The 21,070-nt window shown below is 60.9% G+C and overlaps 4 protein-coding genes and 1 long non-coding RNA gene across 6 annotated transcripts; 2 read left to right on the forward strand and 3 right to left on the reverse strand.

Annotated features, from left to right (window-relative positions):
• Positions 1–19: 19 nt before the first annotated feature.
• On the reverse strand, positions 20–2,673 carry PTPRCAP (protein tyrosine phosphatase receptor type C associated protein). The gene is made up of 2 exons (XM_081241524.1): positions 2,613–2,673; positions 20–875 (listed from the first exon to the last, which is right to left on the reverse strand). Exons 1-2 carry the CDS (start codon positions 2,613–2,615, stop codon positions 261–263), a joined length of 618 nt encoding a protein of 205 aa, XP_081097650.1. The 5' UTR covers positions 2,616–2,673; the 3' UTR covers positions 20–260.
• On the forward strand, positions 2,303–11,255 carry LOC308621233. 2 transcript variants are annotated; one of them, XR_014016432.1, is made up of 4 exons: positions 8,763–8,953; positions 10,022–10,099; positions 10,182–10,290; positions 11,118–11,255. It is a non-coding gene; the product is annotated as an uncharacterized lncRNA (long non-coding RNA). The 2 variants fall into 2 exon arrangements; XR_014016431.1 differs by lacking the exons at positions 8,763–8,953; positions 10,022–10,099 and adding an exon at positions 2,303–2,336.
• Positions 3,047–8,447, reverse strand: CORO1B (coronin 1B). The gene is made up of 11 exons (XM_081241523.1): positions 8,384–8,447; positions 7,377–7,576; positions 6,854–6,976; positions 6,620–6,749; positions 6,272–6,453; positions 6,064–6,183; positions 5,264–5,368; positions 5,037–5,182; positions 4,798–4,855; positions 3,690–3,968; positions 3,047–3,517 (listed from the first exon to the last, which is right to left on the reverse strand). The coding sequence occupies exons 2-11, from the start codon at positions 7,572–7,574 to the stop codon at positions 3,392–3,394; spliced, it is 1,467 nt and encodes a 488-aa protein (XP_081097649.1). The 5' UTR covers positions 7,575–7,576; positions 8,384–8,447; the 3' UTR covers positions 3,047–3,391.
• A 1,809-nt stretch (positions 11,256–13,064) lies between the features above and the next one.
• GPR152 (G protein-coupled receptor 152) lies at positions 13,065–14,465 on the reverse strand (the record flags this gene model as incomplete). Its single annotated transcript, XM_081240062.1, has 1 exon — positions 13,065–14,465. The coding sequence occupies exon 1, from the start codon at positions 14,448–14,450 to the stop codon at positions 13,065–13,067; it is 1,386 nt and encodes a 461-aa protein (XP_081096188.1). The 5' UTR covers positions 14,451–14,465.
• A 2,319-nt stretch (positions 14,466–16,784) lies between these two features.
• Positions 16,785–19,581, forward strand: CABP4 (calcium binding protein 4; the record flags this gene model as incomplete). The annotated part of the gene is made up of 6 exons (XM_081240439.1): positions 16,785–17,141; positions 17,535–17,565; positions 17,646–17,789; positions 18,836–18,945; positions 19,293–19,440; positions 19,553–19,581. The coding sequence occupies 6 exons, from the start codon at positions 16,785–16,787 to the stop codon at positions 19,579–19,581; spliced, it is 819 nt and encodes a 272-aa protein (XP_081096565.1).
• Between the last annotated feature and the right edge of the window lie 1,489 nt (positions 19,582–21,070).

A 21,070-nucleotide genomic window follows, 5' to 3' on the forward strand; every position in this document is an offset into this window, starting at 1 on the left:
CGGCGGTGGGCGGGGCCAGAGGGGTTTTATTTCAGATGGCTGCCCAGTGCCCCCTGGGGACGGATGGCCTTCCTGGAGGAGCCAGGGATACACAGACCTGGGGACTAGAACTCGGGGGTGGGGGGGGGTGGGGGGAGTGACTGTCTGAGGCTCTCCAAGCAGGGGGTGTGGGTGACATGAGCCCAGGGCAGGCTGTGTCCAGCCGTGGCAGCTCGGGAAGCAGAGGCACAGTGACCGGGATGTGGCACGAGGGCTGGCTCCTACAGTGCGGTGACATGGAGGCCCTGGCCCCCAGCTGCCCTAGCGCTGTCGTCCCAGGCCGCGCTGCCAGCAAAGGCGTGCAGGTCACTCAGCAGGGCCTCGGCACTGCCCCTCGAGCCCACCGGCCCCTGGGAGCTGAGGCCCAGGCCCCCTTTGGTGTCATCGTCATAGGCTTCCTCGGCCGGCTCCGGGGCCTGCTGTGGGCTGGGCCCCTGTCCACACTGCCCTTCCTCCTGGGATTCACGCTCCTCTTGGCCACCACCCAGGTCGCAGTCATCTTCCACGTCCTGCTCGTCCTCCTGCCGCTCCGGGTCTTCATCTGGCGACCCCAGCTCAGCCCGGAGCCAGCGGCCTGGCGGGCTGGCCCAGAGCAGGCGGCGAGTGTGGCCCCACAGCGCGGCGCCCAGGCGGGCCGGGTGGTAGTAGCCCCCCGAGTCCCGGCTCAGGCGGCGCCAGGCCAGCGCCAGGCCGGTGGCCAGCAGCAGCAGCAGCAGCAGCAGCAGGACCACAGTGACCGAGGAGCTGGAGCCCGGGCTGTCCTCGGCGCCGCGGCCCGAGCCCAGGGCCCCTGGCAGGGCCAGCAGGGTCCAGAGCCCTAGGACGCAGGGCAGGTCCTGGGGGGAGACAGGAAGGGGCTCACTGCCTGGGGTTTGTTGCCTCTTGGGTAAGATGGGGTCAGTCAAGCAGAAAAGCCCAAGTCCTTGTCAGTAAGGCCTCTCTTGGCTCTGTGATGTCCGCCAGCGATGCGTCCTCCTCCCTCTCGCCTCCCTCTCTCCCACTGCACCATGTAAGCCGGCTCCTGCCTGGGGCCTGTGCACTGGCTGTCCCCTCTGTCTGGAATGCTCCATCCCCCCAGAGAGCCACATGGCTCCCTGCTCACCCTGGCTCAAGGCACCTCAGTGCAGCCTAAGCTGGCCTGGATTAGTACCCTGACATTCATCCCCGCAGCCCAGCCCTGCTTTACCCTCCTACCCACTCCCCGACACAGGAGATAACTCTGCCTGATTAGTATGCTTATTCTTTTTTTTTTTTTTTTTTTTACAGTACACAGGCCTCTCACTGCTGTGGCCCCTCCCGTTGGGGAGCACAGGCTCCGGACATGCAGGCTCAGCGGCCATGGCTCACGGGCCCAGCCGCTCCGCGGCATGTGGGATCTTCCCGGACCGGGGCACGAACCCGTGTCCCCTGCATCGGCAGGCGGACTCTCAACCACTGTGCCACCAGGGAAGCCCTAGTATGCTTATTCTTTTATCTTCCCCCCAGGAAGATGGGGATCTTTTTGGCTTAAGCACCTAAATAATTCCTAGTGCAGATTAGGCGCTCAAGAAATATCTGTAGGGACTTCCCTGGTGGCGCAGTGGTTAAGAATCTGCCTGCCAATGCAGGGGACGCGGGTTCGAACCCTGGTCAGGGAAGATCCCACACGCTGTGGAGCAACTAAGCCCGTGCGCCACAACTACTGAGCCTGCGTTCTAGAGCCCGTGTGCCACAACTACTGAAGCCCACGCACCTACAGCCTGTGCTCCGCAACAACAGAAGCCACCGCAATAAGGAGCCCACGCACCGCAAAGAAGAGTAGCAGCCAAAAATAAATAAACTAAAAAAAAAAAAAAAAAAAAAAAAAAAAAAATATCTGTAAAGGCTCTGCCCCCGGGAGGAGGGGATGGAAGGGAAGGAAGGCACCTGCAAGGCCAGTGTTGGACCTGGCTCTTCCTGAGGCCCAGGAATGGGGGGCACCGAGCCCAAGGCAACTGTGTAGCCTCCATTTGGCCAGGTCCCAGGATGGGGGTCACTGAGACCCCTCTTCCTCCCTTCCAGCCACGGGGACTGCCCCAGCTGCAGCATTTCCGTTCAACTCTCCGTCCCTGGGGCCTTGGGCCTCGGAGGGCCAGGGGCTGGGGGAGGCGGGTGCAGCTGCCAGAGGAAGCCTGCGGTTGGAACAAGGCAGGTGGGGGGTGCGCGGGGGGAGGGGTGCCGAGATGCGAACAAGGCTTCTCCCCCACCCCACACTGTCTGCCCAGGCTCCAGGGATGCAAGTAGAGGCTGTGTGGAGTCCCAGCTCCCGAGCAGAGCAGGTAAGAGTCCACCTGGGGGTCTTGAAGGAGGGTCGGGCACGGAGTGGGGCACTGGGGGGCCACCCCCTGAATCTGAGGGAGGCCCAAGTCTGATGTGAGGCGAGAGGAAGGCCCAGCTTCTGCCCCGGGCTCATCCCGGGTCTCTCGCCTCTGCCCCCTGCCTGGCTGCTCGTGCCCCCGGGCCCGCGGGGGGGTCCTTAGCTCCTGGGGCCTAGACATTCCAGCCCTGACCTCCTGTGGCCCCCACCCCAAGGACCCAGCAGGCTCCACGCTCACCATCGGTCTGCTGGCCTCAGCGCCGGGCGCCCACCTCCAGCCCTGGCCGTGTGGAGCGAGAAATGAGCTTGCGCTCTCCACGCACCTGGGGTTAACTCAGCGCTTCCGCTTCCTGCCCACAACACCCCGGGGTGTTGAGGTCTCTGAGGCCCAGAGGGGGGCAGTGAGTGGTTCAGGCAGGCACAGCCCTCCCTGCAACAGGACTCTCGTCGCCCCCCCCACCCCGGGGCCTCTCAGAACCACCCTGATCCACACCAGATCCTCACCAGCCTCTCCCCGGGCCAGGCTGGGGCTATGGGGGGCGGGGTGGGGGATGCTCACGGTCCCCCAGACCTTCCCCACATTTACGATCCATGGGGGCACCCTATGTCCCCCCACAGGGGTCCAGACGTCCTTTCCCAGTCCCACCCTTGCAGCAGAAGGGCAAACCTGGCTTTTAGAAAGAGAATTTTATTTGGAATGAAAATACAGAGCCCAGCCCTCCTGCTTCCTCAGGGGAGGGAGCAGGGGGGCTGGGTGGGGGTGGGGGAGACGGTGCCTCAGAGTAGAAGCTCTCCTGGGTACAAAAACCCTCCCCAGTAACAATGCCCAAAGCCAGGCGGTGGCTCCAGCCTAGGCCCACAGGATGGGTCAGGGTGTGGACTGGTCCCTGAACCTGCCCCAGAAACCCTCAGCGGGGGCAGGGGCAGCCAGCCGGAGTCAGTGTGACCTCAGAGGCTGAGTGAGAAAGGGGTGGGAGGAGGAGGTGAATGGGGAGTGGCATCCACTGGGCCCCAGGTCTAGGCGTCTCCATTTTCCACGCGGCCCAGCTGCTCCTCCAGGCGGCAGATGCGATCCCCCTGCTCCCTGACCAGCGCTCTCAGTGCTCGAAGCTCCTGCATCACCTCCTCCAGCTTCCCAGCCTCCTGCGGGGACATGAGCGGGGGCAGGGGTTTCGGAGCTGCAGCCCTCCCCAAATCTACTATCAGGCAGAGGGGCCTGAGGCCCAGAGAGGGGCAGTGAGTGGTTCAGGCAGGCACAGCAGACCTGGGCAACACCTGGGCTTCCCAACACCACCCTGAGCTGAGGGGCACCTACCCCGGCTCCGGCAAGGCTGCCGCCAGGGGCGGCAACACTGGTGAAGGCAGCAGGCGTGGAGGCCCCCGGACGGGGGGAGCCAGGGGCCGCGGCGGGCCGGCTGTCTGATAGCACGTTGCGCCGGTTGACCTTCAGGTCCCGCTGTTTGCTGGGCACGTAGGCTTCCCGCAGGGAGATGAGGATGGGGTTGGCATCCCGCCCGCTCACCCACTCCTCTGCCTCCAGGGCCGCCTCAGGCCCAGCCGTGTCGGGGTACAGATCATCCTGGAAGAGGTCCGACTGGGCGGGAGGGAGGTCTGGGTCAGCTGGGGCCCACCTGCAGGGTCCCCTCTTCTAGACCCTGATTGGCCACCTCCTCAACACTCTCCTGGCCTCCAGGCTTGCACCCTGTCAACCAATCTTCCCATGGCCTGACCCCTAGTAACCTTTCTGAAGCTCAAATCTGTTCGTTCACTTCCCTCTGGACACCACCAACAGCTCCCTCTGAAGATTCCCCCCCACCTTCCCAACAGGGGCCAGCTATGTGGCTCTGTGGGACTCCAGGAGCCACATCTGTGCCCTGTGGACAGTGAGTTCCTGGGGCTGGCCCCATCGAGCTCATCCTCAGCTCTGCTCCCTGGACGTGCCTGACGTGCTACCCTGTGCCCTCAGTAAACGCTGGCTGGAGAGAAATGAAGCACGTTCAAGGCTCTCAGCTGGGGCTCTGAGGCCGAGCCACATGTGGCTGAATCCCCACCTCACGGGAGCCTCCACTGCAGCCAGCCTCCCCGCTGCTCTTTCCATTCCCACCTCTGTGCCTTCGCCTGGCTGACTACCCACCCCTCACTGGAGGCTCTGCCCCAGCCATGCTGTTGGTCCTGCCTTGCCTCCTACAGGGAGACCTCCAAGGCTGCCCAGTATCTGTCTCCTGTGGCTCATGCCAAGCGAGGCCTCAGTTCACCCTGTGTCTCATCCCTGCCTGCTCCTGGCTGGGCATGCTGGCATCTATCCAGCCCACTGACTACACCCACACTCGGCCATGTCCCATTCACAAGCCTCACCTTGGTCACCCCTGTGTGGTCTGTCTGCTAGAAAGGGAGTGGGTGGGCAGGGAACCAGGTGGCCTCACCTTTCGTGGCACAGTCATGACAATGGGCTCACACTTGCGCTCGTGCAGTTTGTAGAACCTGGGAAAGGGCGGGGAGGGAGGACCCATGGGTGGAACCTGCTCCCCACCAGCTCTCCCAGCTCCCTCTGCCCTCCCCTTCCAGTCCTTACCCTGGCGCCTCCCCCGGGCTGACCCCTGACCCTGGGGCCCCTCTGGGCCGGTCCCTGCTCCTGAGCAGCCCCCCACATCCACCTTCTTACCGGGCAATCTCGCACTTGCTGACCTCCAAGCCCCTCTTGGGCATGCTGCCCATACCCCTCTGGGGCTCTTTGCTGGTGAATGTGTTCAGGAAGTGGATGTAGGGGGGCTCGTCGGTGATCTCAAAGTACCGGATGCTGGAGTCACCCTGCAGGGTGGGAGGGGGCAGGGGTCAGCACCCGGGCCTGCCTATCTCTTCCCTGTCCCCACCAGCCCTGACCAGCCCTACCTTGCCGCAGACGTAGACCACGCTGGTGTCAGGGTCGTAGAAGGGCAACAGAGCCCCGTTGCTAGAGTCCAACTCCTGCAGGGCCATGGGCTCCCCGAAGTTTTCCTGGCACATGGGTTGAGGGGCAGTCAGGCCAGGCCAGAACCTGCCCTCTCCCCTCACTGTCCTAACCCCTCACTGGGACTGGCCCCAGCTAGCCTCACAAGCCAGCTGGCACTGCCCCTACCATGGCCACCCTTTGCCCACACGGTGTAGCCCGGCCAGGCCCTCCTGGCTCCCCTCCCTCCACTCCCACGGTCCCATTTTCCCCACCTACTCCAGGCCTTCAGACTACCCCCAGGCCACCAAGCAAGTACTAAGAAAGTCCCCACCACGCGGGAGCCAGGGGTGCCGGGCGGCACCAGCTGCTGTCTCAGAGGGGCCCCTGGAGGTCACTAGACAGAAGGTTAAGCCTGTGCGACAGAGCAGTTCACAGGAAAGACTGGAAGCCTCCCTGGAGAAGGGGACCCCTGCACTGGGCCTCGGAGGACAGCTGAGTGTTAAAGAGACAAGCAAAGGAGGGAAGGGCCTTTCAGGGGCAAGAACACCGTGGGCAGACACGGAGGCAGGTGGAGGCGGTGGGGGAGGCCAGAGAGCAGGGGGCAGGGAGAGGAGAGGCTGGCAGGGCTCCGGGTCCTGGGTGCCTCAGGTGCCAGGCTGAGAGCCTGGGAACGACAGGCCTCTCCAGGTGACCTCCGCCCTCCTCGCCCAGGGTGGAGCCCGTCTTGAGGCCGCCTGCTCGGGCCGGCTGGGCTACTCACTGGGTCCCAGAGCGCCAGCTGCCGCTCGCTCATGCGGCTGAAGCCCGTGGTGAACACCTTGCCGTCTGCCAGGAAGATGGCCCGCATGGGCCGGGCCCCCTCGTGAGCCTTCTCCCGCTCCTGCCGGGGAGATGGAGCGGTCAGTGTGGAGCCCCAAGAGAGCCCCTCGGCCAGTCTGCGGCCATCCTCACCCTCCAGGGCCACGTACCGCCACCAGAGTCCCCCGGCGGGGGTCAATGATGCGCACGCTCTTGTCCTTGCACGCGGTGCAAAAGAGACTGCCGTTGCGGTTCCAGCTGACGTTGTAGATGAGGTCAGGGTGCAGGCTGTCCAGGCGGTACAGCTCCTCCGCCGTGCCCACGTTCCAGATGAGCACCACGTTGTCACAGCCTGCCGGGCGGGGGGCCATCAGCTCAGACCACCCTCCTGGGGCCCGACCTGGCACCCGACCTCTGTGGGCCTCAACCTTCCTGGGTGTCAGATGGGCCTGGGAGAGGGTGTGGGATGCTGCGGAGCTGTGTGCATCGAGGGGCAGGGAGGGGGCAGCGGTGCAGACCTGCGCTGAGCAGCACATTGCGGGCCGTCGGGTGCCAGGTGATGATGCCCACTCGCTTGGTGTGCCCCTCTAGCACCACCACCGGCTCTGTCAGCGGGGAGACCAGCCCGTTCTCCGGGATCTGCCACACCTGGGGAGGGGTGGGGAGGGCAGCTGAGGCCCCTGCTTAGCCCCACTGCCAGGAGCCTTGAGCCACATCTGCGACCCCCGCCCCATCACAGCCCCATGCCTCACCATGACCGTGCAGTCCTCTGAGCCGCTGGCGATGACTTCGTCATTGTGGGGACACCAGTCAATGTCCAGGACAGGTCCTGTGTGTCCGCACACTGTCGGGTAGGCCTTGTCAATGCGGCCGGTCTGCAGGCATGAGGGTTGCAGTCAAGGGGGACCCAAGATGCCCAGGCTCCATCCCTCCCAGAACTTCAGCCCTCCCCTCTGTGGACGGGGAATGACGCGGTTGGCCTGGCCCACAGGTGGCCCAGATGTGACTCTCACTCTGCCTCCTCCTAACCCACCTCTTCCTCACAGGTGTCACCAGGTGAGCAGGAGACCGTTTGTTGCCTCTGACCCTGACTCCGTGGCAATAAAAAACAGACTTTCCCTGTCTGCGCTAACACCTCCCAGGCAGTAAATGTGGATTACGACACCTGCCCGGCAGTGTGGGGATGGGCAAATTATGGGTTGTGAAGGGAGCAGAGAGACCTGGCAGATGCGACCAAGCTGGCTCCAGTCTCCTCCCAGCCCCGATGGGGCCCACCTTGCTTAGGGGGAGCACCAGGAAGGCGCCTCCACCGCTGGCCTCCACAATCACTGCCAGGAACTTGGGGTTGACGGCGCAGAAGGTGCTGTCCCAGGTGACACGGGACACTCGAATGTCCTCATAGCACTGGTCATTCTTGACAGGCTGCCCGAATACATGTCGGAATTTGCTCTGCCGAACCACTTTGCGGAACATGACTGCAGGGTGGAGTAGCATATGTCAGCCTCTGCCCATCCCAACAACCCCCAAGCCTCCCGGGGCTGCACAAAGGGAGTGGGGAGGATGCAACAGGGCGCCTGGGCCTGATAACCTGCCTGGCTCTCGGTTTCCCAAGTTACAGGATAGGGTCATAGGGCTGACCTGGCTGCCTCTCCCCAAGGGGGGATCTGAAGGCAGAAATGCATTGACCTCCTGCAGAACCACTGCTGAGTCCTGAGGGGCTCTGCTGGACGCTACCCAGGGCCTCTCCCCGGCCTCTGGTATGCGTGTGGGGGAGGGGGGAGGTGCCAGAGTCAGTGCAAGCTTAGCTCCTTGGTGGGTCCTAGTCAGTTCCCAGCAGGCTCCTTCCTGCCCAGGATTTGCAAGCAGGGTGATGGGGAGGATAGACAGAGGAGGCCGGAATGATATCCGTTGTGGGTCCGCGCTAGGCCACAGTTCTGGGTCCCACGGAATGTGCAGTGCCTGCAGGAATGTGCAGGGAGCCCCAAGCCGGTCCAGGGGGCCTGGCAGGACTGGGCGGGGGTCGGGACGCCGCTCCCAGCCACAGAGCATCCCAGATCGCCCTCAGAGCGGGGTCCAAGGTGAAGCAGGAGCCCAACTTCAAGGATCCCGGTCTGGCAGGGGAGACGCTGAGCGGCCAGGGGTAGTTGGGGCTGAGGGTGGGGCGCCGCGGAGGGGAAGGGCTCCTCGGACTCGCGACCCCCACCCCAGCCCCCTGCGGCTCTGCCCCCGAAGTCCCGCCCAACCCCCCGCCTGCGCCCCCAGCCCCGGCCCGTCGCGCTCACCAGGGACGCCGGGAGGCTGTAGCACTGTCCTCGGGTGGCTCCGTATCCCAGTCTCTGGGAAGCAGGAAGCGGGAATCAGGAAGTGACAGAGGAGAGAGGGGCGGGGGGCGGGGGGCGGGGCGGGGGCTCAAGGGGGCGGGGCCGAGGTCCCGCGCGGAGGGGCGGGGCGGGAGGCTGTGAGCTGTTGCCTGGCAGGCTGGAGCCTGAGGAGTGCGGGGCCGGGGCCTCACGGGGCTCGGGGGCGGGGCCTGGGCGGGGCCTGAGAGAGCTCCGCCCCGCAGCCCCCCAGGTCCTTTTGGGGCAAAGGGGCAGGGGCAGGGGCAAAGGGGCAGGGGCAGAGGCAGGGTCCTGGATGGGGATGGGGCCGTAGTGCGGCAGCCTGGCGGCAGATCCGGACCCCTTCCCCATCTTGCTCCTCCTGTCGGCGTCCTCAGGAGTCGCCAGGGTTGGGTGGATCCCGCCCTCCCTATCCCACACCTCAAAGCATACTTCCCGGTCGAGTCCACCTCGACTCTGAAATATAGTATCTACTCGGACAGGCAATATATTCACATGCCTCAAGTTACAAAGGTACGTGCTCTTGGTACAATGTAAATAAAACAGTGGTGTTTTAGGGGGCGAGTGGAAGGCCCAGCCCTCTCATTCTCCCCGGTGAACACCTTTGGGTCCTGCCTGGCCTCCTTATTAAAAAGAGAAATAAGGCCATGACCTCCAGACCCTCAAACCTTCCTTGCTTTCCTCAGCCATCTCCCACCGAGGCCTGGAGGTCTGTCCACAGATGTCTCCCTCCTGGCCAGCTCCCGAGACAGGCTGGCCTCCTGGATCTACCTCATCCCCATCCCACCCGGGCAGGCTTAGGTGTCCCTGTAGGTCCCACAGGCAGAATCTGCTCCCTCCAATCTGGCATTCTGTTTGACTCCAAAGTCCTTGCTTTTCCCACTGCTCCATAACCCCTATAGGACAGGCCAATCCTTCCAGCCCAGGACCAGAATGTGGGTGGTTTGGAAGAGGAAGTGCAGCCACAAAGCTTCCCTCTCTGTTGTGTCCCACAGGCAACAGCCAGGGGTCTGTCTAAAGCCCACACCAGATCCCCTACCCTGAACCCTCTCCCTTTGCCCTTCATCACATCAATGACCCACCGTCACTGCCCCCTCCCCCACCTGTTACCTTCCTTCATCCTCTCTACATGTGGCCCAGTGACACTGACCCTCCTTTTCCCTGAAATACACCACCTCCCTTCCCACCCCAGGGCTTTGGCACATCCTGTTCCCTCCATCTGGAAGCGCTTCCCCCAGATCTTGAAAAGACTCCATCCCTCACTTCCTCCAGGTCTCTGTTCAAATCTCACCTCCTCTGGGGGCCCTCCCTGACCATCCCCCTCACCCATCACTCTCTGGCCCTTACTTGTTCCTCCTGTACGTTCTTAATCACTACCTTATGTTATATTGTATAATTATTTTGTATATTTGCTTTATTTTTTATTTTTGGCCGCACTGCACAGCTTGTGGGATCTCAGTTCCCCAACCAGGGATCGAACCTGTGCCCTCAGGAGTGACAGCTCAGAGTCCTAACCACTGGACCACCAGGGAATTCCCCAATTATTTGTGTATTTGCTTTTTGTCTGCCTTGTCCCGCTAGGACGTCCGCCAACTGAGGATTGCACTTCGCCTTGTTTCCCACCATACCCGCAGTTCCTAGAACAAGACCTAGCATACGGTATATGTTCAATTAATGTATACTGAATGAATAAATGAATGGCAGCCCTGAATGTGGAATTGAAAAATGTTCATATTCACAGCTCTCAATGTCTGGTGCCTATGAAGGAGAGGGAAGTGTGTCTCTCACCTGCAGAAGGGATGAATCTTCCAGAGGGCAACAGGAGCCCAGCCCCATGGAGTGTGTTAGGGGTAAGGGGAGGGACTGTGGACTGTGGGGGGTAAGCCCTCCCTTCATCCCCTCTGGCCTTGGGTGTGCATGTTTCCTCCGATACAAAACCCTCCCCTGTGGGCCGGGAGGAGAACTCCTTTTTATCTCACAAAACCCTTCATGGCACTGCTCTTTCTCCTGGATGGCAAGTACCCATTATGGGTGGGGTTCCCTTCTGGGACCTTGGAGGTGGGGCTGGCCCACTCTCCAAGAGGTAGGGTTAGTAGCATCTTTTTTTTCTTTTGGCCGCACACCGCGTGGCATGTGGGATCTTAGTCCCCCACCCAGGGATGGAACCCACACCCCCTGCAGTGGAAGCGCAGAGTCTTAACCGCTGGACCGCCAGGGAGGTCCCCCAAGAGGTGGGGTTAGGATTACGGACGAGAGTTGAAGGCAGGTGGCTGGCACCGAGGATTTAATCCCTGATCTGCCTCATGGGAAACAGCTTCGGGATCCCTACCTGGGAGAAGGAAGAGGGGCACTCTGCAAGGGGGACATCAGTCCAGACCCTGCCCTCAGGAAGTGTGCAGCCCAATGGGGTGGGGAGTGTGAAAGCATTTGGAAAGTGGAGGAGGAGGCTGTGCGGTGGGGCGGGGGGGGGCAACCCCTGGTGGGCAGGATGCTGCCACGTGGGCTCTGGGGGGTCAGTGCTGTCCCAGGTCTGAGTGAGACCTGGGGGTGTCCACTGGCATAATCGAATTAGTGGCTAACAATGATTAAGCACTGTGTGCCAGGCAAGGATCTGAGCACTTCACAGGGATTAACACTCTTAGAAAATGGAACCATTATTATGATCCCCATTTTACAGATGAGGAGACTGAGTCTCAAAGAGGCCAAGAGCCTTGCTGAAGATCACACAGTTGGTGAGCTGTGGAGGACCAGGATTCAAACAACCTCTGAGGGGCACTAGAGGCCATGTGCTAACCCCACCCAAAATGAAGGCTGGCTGAAAAAGCACCTAACAAGTGCTCAATAAATATTTGCTGAATGAATGAATTCAACAAATTTGTGCCTGTCCAGAAATCTCTCCCACCAGCCCTGGTGCCCACAATTGCAGGAAATGCTATGATTATGCTGCTGGTATCAGCAACACCACCACCCAGCATGCTTCCATCCCCGGGTTTGGTTAATGATCACAACAGCCACACTTGCAAAGGGAATGTTATCACCCCATTTTACAGAGGAGAAAACTGAGGCAAAGAGAGACCTGGGAACCAGAATCCAAATCTGACTGCACCACTTCAGTCTGCCTATACAGCAAGCACCCCTGGGAAGGGTAGCACGTAAAATGTCATTGTCATTTACACCTACTGGCAAGGGCATCTCTCAGCTTCTAAAGGTCACAACGCTGAGCTAATGGGAAAGGATGGGGGGGGCGGGGGGTGAAAGGGGAAAGGGTTCATGATTTTGGAACCCTGGGGATTGGGTGGGGTGAGTGCCAGTAGAGAGTGATGGATATGAAAAGGAAGTGGCGTGGGGGGTCTGAAAATAGACCTTCAGCACTTCCTAGTTTTTCTAGCAGTGTCTGCAGCTTAAGAGGGAGCAGGTTGGCTCTGCCCTAGAGACACCGTGTGACCTCCAAGGAGCCTGTGCTCTCTCTGGAGCCCCTGGTCCCCAGAGTTCTCTGCTTGGACATATTCCCATCTCTGCATCTGGGCTGAGTGTATAGAAGGGGCTCAGGCTGAGGCAGGACAAGGGCACTCTGTACCTCCTCCATGGTGGGGGATGGGTAGGTGAGCACTCGAACCCTTAAACGTAGCAGACCTTGAAGTCCCCTGCAGCTGCCCGAGGCATGGAGGCCGGCCCATGCTCTCTCAGGCCACCTGGGTGTCTGCAGCCCAGAGCTGGTCATGGGCACCATGATCTGCCCCCAAAGTTCACAGGATCCCAGATGCTCAGGCCAGGTGGCACCTCCTCCAATCCATCCCCAGCCCCTGCAGGGACATCCCTGGATGTCCATGAAGGAAGAGCACCTGTTCACTGAGTCCCTACTGTGTGCCACTTCCTGCCAGGCACCTCACACACTTTCTCACTTAATCCTCACAATGCCAGATGAAACAGGAGCTCCGAGGGTGCATCAGCTTGTCCAGAGTCACCCAGCGCCGGATTTGAATCCAGGCTTGCTAGCTCTCGCCTCTGTGCCCACCACCTTGCTGAGGGAAATCCTGCCCCAGCCCCACTGCCTGTTGGGTGCAGGGGGCTGGCAGAGAGGGCTTGGCCGGGCCAGGCCAGCTTGTGAGCTCCTAAGAGTCTGGACTCCTGATGAATGGCTCCCTTCTCTGCAGGGACTTCCTCTTCGGCTCCTCGTATCCAGGTTAGAGGTTGGGACAGGAAGGGGGGCAGGGAGGGAGGCATCAGGGGAGGTCACATCAAGCCCGGAGAAGTCACCCTGCCAGTCTTTCTCCTGCAGGACCGAGGCTAGGGGGAGACTGTCCATGGAGTCTGGGGGGCATCGGAGGGCAGAGCCCGGCAGGGCACCATCAGCTGTGGTAGCTCAGGGGACTGTTGGAGCACCGTGTGTGGGCCAAGCACAGAGGAGCTTGCTGGGATCCGGGCAGGGACATGACGCTCACGACAGACTGTCCGGGACTTTTGGCTGCTTCGTGCTCACGTCACCCAAGTCCGTCTGCCAGGCCAAGGGACTCGCTGGGGTTTTCCATGAGGACTTCCTCCATGGCAGCCGTCCTCTGACCGGCTGGTTCCTCTGTCTCCCCAGCTCTTCTGCTGCCCTGGCGGCCCCGGCTTTCCCAGACTCTCACGTGGGGCCTGCACCCGGGACCTCCTCCTGGGGGGCGCTGCTGGGGCTTTCTCCCTCAGAGGCAGCAGGTTCGGCTGGGTTCACAGGGGCCTCTGGGGTGGAATCCGTGGAGGGGGCAGAGGAGGCTTCGTCACAGGGGCTGGGGGCTGAGCTGGCCGGGGCTCCAGGGGGCTGGGCCTCAGGGCTTGCCTGTGGCTGGGCCCCAGCATCCAGCTGGCGCTGGGCCTCGTGGTTCTCCTGGGGCTGCGCCCTGGGGTTCAGCTGAGGCTGGACCAGAGAGTCTGACTGTGGCTGGGCCACGGACTCCAACAGTGGCTGGGCTGTGGGGTTCACCTGTGGCTGGGCCTCAGCCACTGGCCCTGGTAGAGTCTGATCCCCAGAGGCCGCTTGGGTCTGTGGCTCAGCCGGAGTGAAGCTGCCCGGCCGCTCCTCACAGAGAGCTGCTGCGAAGGAGGAGAGCACGGCGCGCAGCAGGGCCCGGAGGTCGGCGCTGGCCAGGAGGCAGAGGAAGGGGCTGAGGCAGCTGTCGAGCAGGATCAGGTAGTCAGAGTAGACCAGGGCCTCCCAGAGCAGGTAGCCGGGGTAGATGTCCCACAGGAAGGCCAGGTACAGCAGCTGCGCCAGCTGGTAGGGCAGCCTCAGGACCACATAGGCTGACAGAATGGTCTTGGCCACGCGGGCAAAGCCTCGGCAGGCCGTGGAGCCGGGCTGGCGGCGGCAGGTTCTGCAGGTGGCAGCCTGGGTGAGCACGTGGCAGACGAGCAGCAGGAGGAAAGGCAGGAAGCCCCCCAGGATCTCGAGCATCCGCAGCGGCAGCTCCTCGCTGTCCCAGAAGTCCAGGCAGATGACCAGGTCGTACCACCAGACGGCGGCCTCGGGGAAGACCAGCCAGGGCACGCTGAAGAGGGTGGCCAGCACCCAGACCCCGGCACAGACCCAGAGGGGCAGGCGGGCTGGGCGGTGCCCAGGGTACCAGCGAGGGCACAGCGCAAGCAGGCAGCGGTCCAGGCTGAGGGCTGTCAGCAGGAAGAGGCCGGAGGAATACGACACGCCCCACAGGAAGTAGTAGAAGCGACAGGCGGCCGTCCCCAGTGGCCAGTGCCCTCCATGCTGGATCTCCAGGATCTGGAAGGCTGCTGCCGCCAGGAACAAAAAGTCAGAGAGGGCCAGGCTGAGCAGGAGCAGGGCGAGCCGCGTGCCCGCTCCCTGCCGGGCCTGTGAGCCGGCCAGCCACGCCATGAGCCCGTTGGCTGGCAGCCCCAGGAGCAGCAGGGCCACCAGGAAGACCGTGTCCCAGCCACCCTGGGGGTAGTCCTCATCATCGAGCTCTGTGCGGGGCCCGTGGCCAGCGGCACCCAGGTTGACTTCCATAGCAGTGTCCATCTGAGGTCCCCAGTGTCCCACTGGACGTGGAGTGGGTGCCTGGTGAATCAATGAAGGCACGAATGACTGAAAAGAAGAGAGAGGATGCTGTGCATCTCCATGCAAGTCGCTGTCCCTCTCTGGGCCATCATCATCACCTTTGGGGTAGTTGACCTTTGCCAGGGACTTTAAACAGATGACCTCACCTAGTCCTCATACGATCCATTCTACATGTAAGGAGAGGAAGGTTCAGAGGATCAGTGACTTGCCCAAGGGCAGAGGTAGGAATGTGGACACCAGGACTCTAAACATTCTGCTACACGGAATTCTCACGGCGTCCAAGCAGACCAAACCAGAGGCTTTCAACTAGATTTCAATTAAAACATCGTAGCAGGGGCTTCCCTGGTGGTGCAGTGGTTGAGAGTCCGCCTGCCGATGCAGGGGACACGGGTTCGTGTCCCGGTCTGGGAAGATCCCACATGCCGCGGAGCAGCTGGGCCCGTGAGCCATGGCTGTTGAGCCTGTGCGTCCGGAGCCTGTGCTCCGCAAGGGGAGAGGCCACAACAGTGAGAGGCCCATGTAACGCAAAAAAAAAAAAAAAAAAAAATCGTAGCAGAACTCCTATGTGAACTAAAGCTGTGTGCTCAGGATAACGGAGGGAGAGCGCTCTTAGGGCTCCAGGGAACACAGTCTAAAAACCACTTGGGAATTCTCTGGCAGTCCAGTGGTTAGGACTCCGCACTTTCACTGCCATGGGCCCCGTCTTCATCCCTGGTTGGGGAATTAAGATCCCTCAAGCCGCGTGGCATGGCCCAAAAAACAAACCAAACCAAAACAAAAAAACCCACTTGGTAAGAGCATCACAGGCTCCTTTTAGCCAGTATCCTGGGTTCAAATGTTTAAGATTCGGACTCCCCTGGCGGTCCAGTGGTTAACAATCCACTGCAGGGGGGCACGGGTTCCATCCCTGGTCGGGGAACTAAGATCCCGCATGCCGTGTGGTGCGGCCAAAAAAAGAAAAAAGATTCTAAGAAGGAAGGGCCCAGGGCCCCTGGGCCCATAGGAATCCAAGGGTGGACAGGGAGTCTGGGGCAGAGAGTGGCCCCCACCTGTCCCCTGGGGCTACTAAATAGAAAAGGGGGCAGGGGACTCAGCCATGTGATGAGGATGAGGGTGGCTGGGTCCCAAGAGGCTCGCCGCCCTCACCCCACCCTCCCTAGATGGGGGAGGGTGGTTCCCTCTGAGGGTGGAGAAACTAGATGTCCAGGAAAGACTGGATCCTGCCACGTGGCCCATGGCTCCAGCCACTTGACCTTTTAGCCTGCTTGTCTCCCCACCTCCAGGGCCCTTACTCAGGCAGACCCCACTCTGCAAGCTCCAGCCCCTACTGGATCAGAGCCTTGGGCTCCCCTTGGGCCCGGCTGGTGAGGCCTGGCTTACCTGTAAGGTGCAGGCTGCTGGCTGGAAGGAGCAGTGCGTGCCTGCCTGCCCAGAGGTCCGGCCATCCGCACGGCCCCACGCCGGGGCCTGCTGCATGGCGCCCGGCGGCACTAAGGCGGCCGGTGTGAAACCCAAGCTGGGAGGACATCAATCATTCATGGGGCTGCTCGCCGGGAAACCCTAACCCCGGCCCAGTAGGGCCAAGTGACCAGCCAGGCCCCCCTATTCCTAACAGGGCCAGATGGCTGAAACCCCTCGCCCTGGGCCCCTCCAGCTCAGGGCAGGCTCTGGGTTCCCCCAGGGTCCACCTCCTCCGAGGTCACCCTCAATCATCTGTGATTCAAGGCCTCTCTGGTCTGGCCTCTCTTCCTGAATTTCACATACCCTCTGCTCCGGCCAGGATGTCGCCCACGTGGGGGCCACGGTGGGCAACTCATCCTCTCCTTTCCCACCTCCCAGCCTTTGCCCACACTCTTCCTCCTACTTGAGATGCCTCTCCGTGTCCTCTCTTAGCTAAATCCTGCCTATCTCATACAACTGGGCTGTCTTTGACGCTTCAGCAATATTGCCTGCGTTTTATAGATGAGGCAACTGAGGCTTAGAGAAGTGAATTTGCTGGGTCTCCCAGCTCATAAGCCGCAGAGCTGGTGTCCAAAGCTCACTGCAGCCAACATGTCCTGGCACGCTGTGCTGCTGAGGATGGTTCCCCTGACCCATCTGGCTCTGCCTTGGCCACCCCCAGGCAGAGGGCTGGGATTAGGGCCTGGGCTGCCTGCCTCACTTACCCTAATCCCCCTCAGGGCCCGATCCCTGGCCATCAGCTCTCAGGCTGGGGGTGCATAAGCAGCTTTACGGGTCCGGAGAGGCCGGGGTGCACGCTGGCGCTGCACTCTGAGCCCTGTCGCTCCTCTCCGCATGGCCACAGAGCAGGTGAGGGGGCAGCATGGCCCGGACCCGCCCCCCGGACCCCGGAAGCCCCCTGTGGGCGTCATGGCTTCCAGTAGTGGTGCTGAGGGGCTCCCCTTGACCAGGAGGAAGAGCAGCAAGAGGGCAAAGGGGCTCCGAGGGTCCCGGAAGGGCACTGGCAGCTCTGGGGAGCAGACCCTCACGCAGGGCCCCGAGGCCCTGGGGAGCAGCAAGAACCCCTCCAGGACTGGAGACGGGCAGGAAGGGCCAGCCTCTCGTCGCCAGTCCCACCGGCATCGTCCTGCCCCCCGGCACGATCCTGCTCAGAGGACATACGGGCCCCTGCTCAACCGCATCTTTGGGAAGGTCAGGTGGGGCTGGGGCAGGGTTGGGGGGCCTGGGGATGAGGCTGGGGACTCATGGGCTCAGGCTCAGCCCACCCTGCCCCTTATACTCAGGCCTCCTCCAGTTTCTGCTCCAAACTCAGGAGCCTGGGCTGAGAGGGTAGAGTTTCTGCAGTTTGGGGGTGGCCTGGGCAGTGGGCAGAGCTAGACCCCAAACCCAGGGGTCTGTGGCAGTGTGGGTCCCCAGGAGCAGGAAGGGGCTCATCTCTTCTCCTGGGGCCCGTGGGACTTCAGCTGCCTTCTCCTGCCCTTGTGGGATGGGCCCTGCCCAGGCCAGCGTGGGCTGGGGCTGGAGGAGGAAGGGAGGCCAGAGCCCTGGCCGGCCCCAGGGACATGCTGGACTATGCCCCTGCAGGACCGCGAGCTGGGCCCCGAGGAGCTGGATGGTGAGTGGCCCGTGCTGGCAACGGCGGGTGGGAGGCGCCCCAGAGCCTGGCTGCCTGCGCCTGACCTCCCTGCCCTGCAGAGCTTCAGGCTGCCTTCGAGGAGTTTGACACGGACCGCGATGGTTACATCGGCTACCGGGACCTGGGCGAGTGCATGCGGACACTGGGCTACATGCCCACGGAGATGGAGCTCATCGAGGTCTCCCAGCATGTCAAGATGCGAAGTCAGTGCTTGACCACACGTGCCTGGGGGCGGGGCGGGGTGCCCGAGCCACCTGGCTTTGCAGCCGGGGTCCTCTCCCGGCCTTGTGGTTCAGGGGAAGGAGAGGTGGTGGGAGGCGGCTGTGGGGTGAGGCCCCGGTGACGGTGGCGTGAGGGGGTGACAGTTTCCAGGACAGTTTGACACTGGCCCCCGGGGCACAGGGGTCGAGGGTGACAAGGAAGGCACCGGGTGACCCAAGAGAGCCCCTTGGGGCTCAGGTCGAGGACCCCCGTCTCTGACTGAGGTAAAGTGGTCCGTGCTGGTACCAGCCACCAGGGCTGTCTCTGTCTCTCTCTCTCTGACCCTCCCGAGGCTACTGAAGAGAGCCTCCTGAGGTTCTGTGAGGCCCAGCGTGACAGAACCCTGGCCATTCCTTGCGATTAAATGTCTGATGGGCTGCCCTTGTGTGATTATCATGAGCTGATTGGTCAAATATCAGATTCCTTTCATCCCAGGACTCTTGCACTTGCTTTTTCTTTACAGTTTCCAAAATGGGATGTGATTTACAATTGACGTGAATATTTTCGTGTCATGCTTCTTTCTTCTCCCCAAACCTGTTAGTTGACCATTGGTGCTTTTTATGATTGACGGCACCTTAGAATCCAGGACAACCTGGGGATGCTTCTTAGGGGTCTTTGCTGCCACCCGTGGGGTTCTGGCACTTTGCAGCCATGAACCCCAGCCCCATCAGCACCCTGTCCCCGGATGAGGAGGACACCCAAGACCACACCATCAGTGGCAGAGCCAGGAGGCTTTGGACCTGGGGTCTGTCTGGTTCCACAGCCTGGTCTCTTTCCCCCACACCCGGTGCTTCACTGAGAGCACCTGAGCACTTTGCCCCCATCGGAGCCCCGAGCTGTAGCCTCCTACCCCCCTTGCCCTGCCCCCACCCAGGGACGTGGACACTGGTGTCCTTCCTGGATGCAGAGCCAGGGAGGGGCTGGCCCTTGTGACACCCTTCCTCGGACCCCAGCCCTCACCACTGTGACCCTCTGCCTGGGTCCGCAGTGGGTGGCCGCGTGGACTTCGAGGAGTTTGTGGAGATGATGGGCCCGAAGCTGAGGGAGGAGACGGCGCACATGCTGGGGCTGCGGGAGCTGCGCATCGCCTTCCGCGAGGTGTGGAGTGTCCAGATGGGCGGTGGGTGGGTGGCTGGGCGGCATCCTTACTGGCCTCCCCCCAGGAGGCCACGGGAGACTGGAGCCTCAGCATCTGGAGGCCCCGAGCCCTGCAGCTGGTGGGACTAGGGCTGGGGAGGGTTTGGAGAGGGTTTGGCTCTCTCCCAGCTGGGGTCCACCCAGGGAGACCTCCTGGGACAGGGAGCTCACGGCCTCAGCCTGGGAGGAGGAGAAGTGTGTGGACGGACGAAGGTGTGGGCGTCCAGGCACAGGATATGGCAAGGTGGAGGCGGGTACAGGCAGAGGCAGCTTTGGGTGGGAAGGGCTGAGCCCTGCTGGAATCTCAGTTTGACAGGGACAGGGATGGGCGAATCACGGTGGCAGAGCTGCGACAGGCAGCACCGGCTCTGCTGGGGGAGCCACTGGTGGGTCCTGAGCTGGACGAGATGCTCCGAGAAGTGGACCTTAATGGGGACGGCACCGTAGACTTTGATGGTGAGTCTCCTACCTAGACAAACGCCCATCCCTCCGGCTCCCAGGCTGAGCTCAGTGCCTCCTGGCATGGCTGACCTGGACTGGCCCAAGCCCTGCCCCTTCTCCCCCGCAGAGTTTGTGATGATGCTTTCTACCCACTGAGGCTCCAGGAGGGAGACTGTTGCCCCTCTGGCCTCAGACACCAGCACGGTTCATGCTGCACACCCTCCCTACAAGGCCCCAGGATGAAAGAAACCCAGCAGCCCCAGGCTTCTGCTCCTGATAACCTCTGGCTGGAGAGTTGGCTTGTGATGTCACCTGCCCACCCTCATCCTCACCTCCCTTCCACCCGAGCTGCCTGGAGGAAACGTGCCCTCAACCACCCATCATTCCCTGGTGTGAGCAAGATTTGAATCTCTCCAGCCCCTTGGGAGGTAGGGAGCTCCCTGGCACTGGCAGCATTCAAAGACGGGGCAGTGTAGGGCTTGGTTCTGGTAACATGGTGAATTGCGAATGTGGATGGACACTTCCCACTCTTTATATGTGGAAATGTTTTGGGTTTTGTTTTTATTTAAAGCTGAACGTGAAAGAGAGGGATGACCCCAGGTACCAAAGACAAAGAGAGAACCCAAAGCTGGGTGGTGGGAAGGAGCAGGTGCCATGGGGGCTTCAGAGGGGGAGAGGTTCAGGGGCCTGGGCTCTGACACCCAGGCGGGACAAAAGACCTGTAAGAGGCTGGGGAGCAGGACATGACGTCAGTACGATCCAGCATCTCAGCGGGCTCCCCTGTTCTTGAAAAGGTGACCAAAATATACCTCCACCCACCAGCCTGAGAAAGTGACGAGGTACGGATGTTCAGGACCTTGAGTGGAAAAAGTTACCCCAGTGATCCTGCAACTCAGGTCTGCATGTCAAGCAGGAGTGCCGTCTATCTCTGTGGTGCGCAAAGCAGAAGAAATAGGAAAAAACTGCTGAGAAAGGCACTCTTTCAACCCAGGGCACATAGGACTTAAAAAACCCCCAAACCCAAACAACCCTGTCACTTCTGAAGATGAACTCATGACAAAAAATTACAAATCACATAAGGAAACAAATCACCATGAGGGAGACTAGGCAGATGCAGTAAACAGAAGAGTCAGCACCCAAAGTGTAAATCATAAAACAATGTAAAAGAGGCCATTAAGGAAACGCAAAAACGAACAAACAGAAAAAACCGAGGTAAAAGAAAGGAGACCGTTATCAGTAACAGGATTGTACGAAAACAGAACACAAAGATTTAAAAAAATAACCCAAAAGAACTTCTAAAAATAGAGGATATAGCCATTGGAATGAAAAAAAATCAAGGGGTAAAGTAAACAGCATATTGGACGCAATTTAAGAAAAGATTAATGAACTGGAAGCTATATATGAGAAATCACCCATAAGGTAGCATTGAGGAATGAAAGACAGAAAATATTAAAGAGTAGTTAAAAGTCATTAGGAATCTCAGAAGAAGAAAATGTAGAGAACAGGCATGAGGCAATATTTAAAGAGATGATAATTGAAAAACTTCCATAAAGACTTCCACAAAGAGGGACTTTCCTGGTGGCACAGTGGTTAAGAATCTGCCTGCCAATGCAGGGGACACGGGTTTGATCCCTGGTCCAGGAAG

The sequence above is a fragment of the Mesoplodon bidens genome (assembly GCF_964165515.1).
Source record: "Mesoplodon bidens genome assembly, chromosome: 7".
NCBI classification, from domain to species: domain Eukaryota; kingdom Metazoa; phylum Chordata; class Mammalia; order Artiodactyla; family Ziphiidae; genus Mesoplodon; species Mesoplodon bidens.

Coding starts and splice junctions, on each gene's coding strand:
- CORO1B (XM_081241523.1), bottom strand. CDS start 7,574: ATGTTCCGCAAAGTGGTTCGGCAGAGCAAATTCCGACATGTATTCGGG. Junction 5,369..6,063: donor AGCTGGCGCTCTGGGACCCA/GTGAGTAGCCCA, acceptor CCCATGTGCCAG/GAAAACTTCGGGGAGCCCAT. Junction 3,969..4,797: donor TCATGACTGTGCCACGAAAG/GTGAGGCCACCT, acceptor CCTCCCGCCCAG/TCGGACCTCTTCCAGGATGA.